At 51.4% G+C, this 3,915-nt stretch overlaps 1 protein-coding gene across 1 annotated transcript; it reads right to left on the bottom strand.

Annotated features, from left to right (window-relative positions):
• Window positions 1–336: 336 nt before the first annotated feature.
• LOC122543753 (uncharacterized) lies at window positions 337–3,644 on the bottom strand. Its single transcript, XM_043682513.2, has 2 exons — window positions 3,540–3,644; window positions 337–2,031 (listed from the first exon to the last, which is right to left on the bottom strand). The coding sequence occupies exon 2, from the start codon at window positions 1,676–1,678 to the stop codon at window positions 1,088–1,090; it is 591 nt and encodes a 196-aa protein (XP_043538448.2). The 5' UTR covers window positions 1,679–2,031; window positions 3,540–3,644; the 3' UTR covers window positions 337–1,087.
• Window positions 3,645–3,915: the final 271 nt, after the last annotated feature.

The following is a 3,915-nucleotide window of genomic DNA, read 5'->3' as shown; positions in this document are numbered from 1 at the left end:
GGGACAGAGAGAGAGAGGGGGGGGTGACAGAGAGAGGGGGACAGAGAGAGAGAGAGGGGGGGACAGAGAGAGAGAGAGAGGGGGGGACAGAGAGAGAGAGAGAGAGGGGGACAGAGAGAGAGAGAGAGGGGGGGGACAGAGAGAGAGAGAGAGGGGGGGACAGAGAGAGAGAGAGAGGGGGGGACAGAGAGAGAGAGAGAGAGAGAGGGGACAGAGAGAGAGAAAGAGAGAGAGAGGGGGGACAGAGCGAGGAGATGGAGAGAGGGGGACAGAGAGAGAGAGGAGAGAGGGGACAGAGAGAGAGAGGGAGAGAGAGGGGAGAGAGAGAGAAGGGGGACAGAGAGAGAGAGAGAGAGAGAGGGACAGAGAGAGAGAGAGGGTCAGAGAGAGAGAGCCCATACCCAGCCACATTCAGGAGGGAGAGAGGGACACAAGGATGTACCGCTGGAGAGAGATGAAGTGAAGTGAGGAGAGTGGAGACTCACCTGGAGTATAAATACGACTGCCCTGGGCCCTGTGCTGCTGACGCCATGGAACAGTCTCTCAGATTTATTTCAGGCTTTGTAGCAGGAAGTAAACCCTTACTGAGAGGCCAGGGAGAGGCGGGCCTGTCTGAGGTTTTGGGGATCATTGCCCGTGTGGGGAAGATGCAGTGCCAGGCTGGAACAGCGCCACGCTGACTAGAAGTCCCAATGGTGAGAGAGAGTGGGCACTGCTGTGACCCTGTGACCTCACCCACGGTCTGAATGAATATGGCTCAGTCGCAGATTGGTAACTCCCTCGTGTTTAAAATCAGTGCTTGGGCTCCAGTCTCACTGTCCAGGTCAGCGTTCCCTGTCCTTGTTGAGAAGGTGATGCTGAGCTGCTCTCTGTATCTGCAGTCCTTGTGGTATCGGGAACACCTACAATGCTGGGAGAGAGGGATGTCCGGGATTCTGACTCAGCGACACTGGGCCAACAGCCAATGTAGTTTGACATCAGGACGGTATACAAAACGGAAATGAGATTGCAGATGAGGATGGTCTTATAACTACTGCCCAGTAGCACAGAGCTTGCTGCTGATCAACAGCAGATCCCACTCCTGTATTCACTTGTGAGTTTGCTCATGTTTGCGGAGATGTGATGACTGAATGAATCCTTTCCCACACACAGAGCAGCTGAACGGCCTCTCCCCAGTGTGCACTCGTCGGTGTATACGGAGGGCAGATGAATCTCGGAACCGTTTCTCACAGTTGGAGCATTTGAAGGGTCTCTCCCGGGTGTGAATTTGCTCATGTTTGCGGAGGTGCGCTAACTGAATGAATCCCTTGCCACACACAGAGCAGCTGAACGGCCTCTCCCCAGTGTGCACTCGCTGGTGTGCACGCAGGCTGGATAACTGAGTGAATACCTTGCCACACTCCGAGCAGCTGGACGGGTTTTCTCCAGTGTGAGCTCGCTGGTGTCTCACCAGGGTGAAATATTCATGGAATTTCTTCCCACATTCCGAGCAGGTGAATGGCCTCTCCCCAGTTGCAGAGCGCTGGTGTTTCCGCAGGGCAGAGGAATTGGGGAAATCCTTCCCACATTCCGAGCAGGTGAATGGCCTCTCCCTGCTGTGACCACGGCGATGAAATTCCAGGGTTGACAGGGAGTGGAATCCCTTCCCACAGTCCTCACACTTCCAGGGTTTCTCCATGTTCTGGGTGATGCTGTGTATCGGAGTTTTGCACAATCAGTTGAAGGTGAATCCCCTCAGAGCACGTGGACGGTGTCTCCGTGCTGGGTACTGTCTGATGCTGTTCAACGCTGGCTCCCACCTTCAAGGGTTTATTTCCCAGAGTCCGTTTGCTGGAAGACCCTTACTTGGGGATGGGGAGAATGTGTCTCCGAGCTTTCCCAGTCCAGACTGATCATTTAAACCTTCGGTGTAGGTAAAACAAATGGACATTTCTCTGTGTATGGTTATCGAGGTCCTGATTAATGCACTCACTGACTGTACGTAATGTTCGTTTGGTGATCTCTGTCAGCAAGTCTTCACCGTCCAGCATCCTGTCAAAGGGGAAACATGCAAACATTAGAAATACAGCCAAAGAGATGTAAAGCCCGGAAACAGACCCTTCGGTCCAACTCATCCATGCTGAGCAGATATCCCGACCCAATTTAGTCCCACCTGCAGCACTTGGCCATATCTCCCGAAACCCTTCCTATTCATATACCCATCCAGATGTGTTTTAAATGTTGCAATTGTACTAGCCTCCACCACTTCCTCTGGCAACTCATTCCATACAACAGTTGCCCCTTAGGTCTCTTTTATATCGTTCTCCTCTCACCCTTAACCTATGCCCTCTAGTTCTGGACTCCCCCAACCCAGGGAAAATACTTTGTCTATTTACCCTATCCTTGCCCCTCATGATTTTATAAACCTCTATAAGGTCACCCCTCAGCCTCCGACACTCCACATTGTGTGCAGTTTTGGTCGCCATACATAGGAAGGATGTGGAGGCACTGGAACGGGTGCAGAGGAGGTTTACCAGGATGTTGCCTGGTATGGTAGGAAGATCGTATGAGGAAAGGTTGAGGCACTTGGGGTTGTTTTCATTGGAGAAAAGAAGGTTTAGGGGTGACTTGATAGAGGTGTATAAGATGATTAGGGGGTTAGATAGGGTCGACAGTGAGAATCTTTTTCCACGTATGGAGTCAGCTATTACAAGGTGGCATAGCTTTAAATTAAGGGGGGGTAGGTATAGGACAGATGTTAGGGGTAGGTTCTTTACTCAGCGAGTCGTGAGTTCATGGAATGCCCTGCCAGTAGCAGTGGTGGACTCTCCCTCATTATGAGCATTTAAGCGGGCATTGGATAGGCATATGGAGGATAGTGGGCTAGTGTAGGTTAGGTGGGCTTGGATCAGCGCAACATCGAGGGCCGAAGGGCCTGTACTGCGCTGTATTCTTCTATGTTCTATGAAAACAGCCCCAGCCTATGCAGCCTCTCCCTCTAGCTCAAATCCTCAACTCTGGCAACATCCTTGTAAATCTTCTCTGAATCCTTTCAAATTTCACAACACCTTCCCGATAGGAAGGAGACCAGAATTGCACACAATATTCCAACAGTGACCGAACCAAGAGGCCATCCATCCCACCCCCTTACTCTTGTAAATTCCTTATTGAATGGATCGGTTGGAGAGACAGGCAATCTGATAGGATTCGCAGCCAACAGCATTTATTGCAGATATAACCCTCAGTACCAGTAAACTCTCCCTGAACTCCCACATCCAACAAGAAGAGCAGGTCACTCTTATACTAAAGGACATTTTTGTTCTTTCAATCTACAGACCCAGAAAATAGCACTGCCTTATTCCTCAACTAAACATTGCTCCAGGCTAACTTAATACTTATGGCTTATATTTTTAAACTTAATCAAGATACATATCTCAATAAGAACAGAACAACTGGAGGTTCTCTGGGATAGGATTTCCCTCCTTCCCCCCCCCCCCCATTGACACACTGCTGTCCCTGATACACACCCTCCCCATCCTCCTGAAGGAGCTGATACTCACTGTCTCCTGTCCTGGACAAGACTCTGCTCCCCGTCCAGTTGCTGCAGCAGGATGGGGGGGCTCGTGCTCCCTGAAGCTGCACACAGGGGAAGGGGGAGGAGCCTCAGCCCGGGAGAATGCTTCCGGGTCTTCTTCGTTTCCCATTGGTCAAAGCGGCGCATTGTGACTCGCCGGGGTAGGCGGGGCTAGGGTCCCTTCGACAGGGATTCTGGGATTTGTAGTCCGCAGGCAGCAACTGGAGCCATGTCCCTGGGAAGTGGAGGCTGATGGGAACAGGGATCCTCATGCAGACACACAGGGACATGTGGGTCATCACTGGGACTTACTGGGATTTACTCAGGCAACAAGATTTCACAAGGCCCTGGATTCTTTGAAC

This window comes from Chiloscyllium plagiosum, unplaced genomic scaffold (genome assembly GCF_037043375.1).
Source record: "Chiloscyllium plagiosum isolate Xiang-an unplaced genomic scaffold, Cpla_swu_hap1 HiC_scaffold_27, whole genome shotgun sequence".
Lineage (NCBI taxonomy): Eukaryota > Metazoa > Chordata > Chondrichthyes > Orectolobiformes > Hemiscylliidae > Chiloscyllium > Chiloscyllium plagiosum.
Note: the sequence above shows the minus strand (reverse complement) of the source record. Positions and strands in the feature narration are given on the sequence as shown.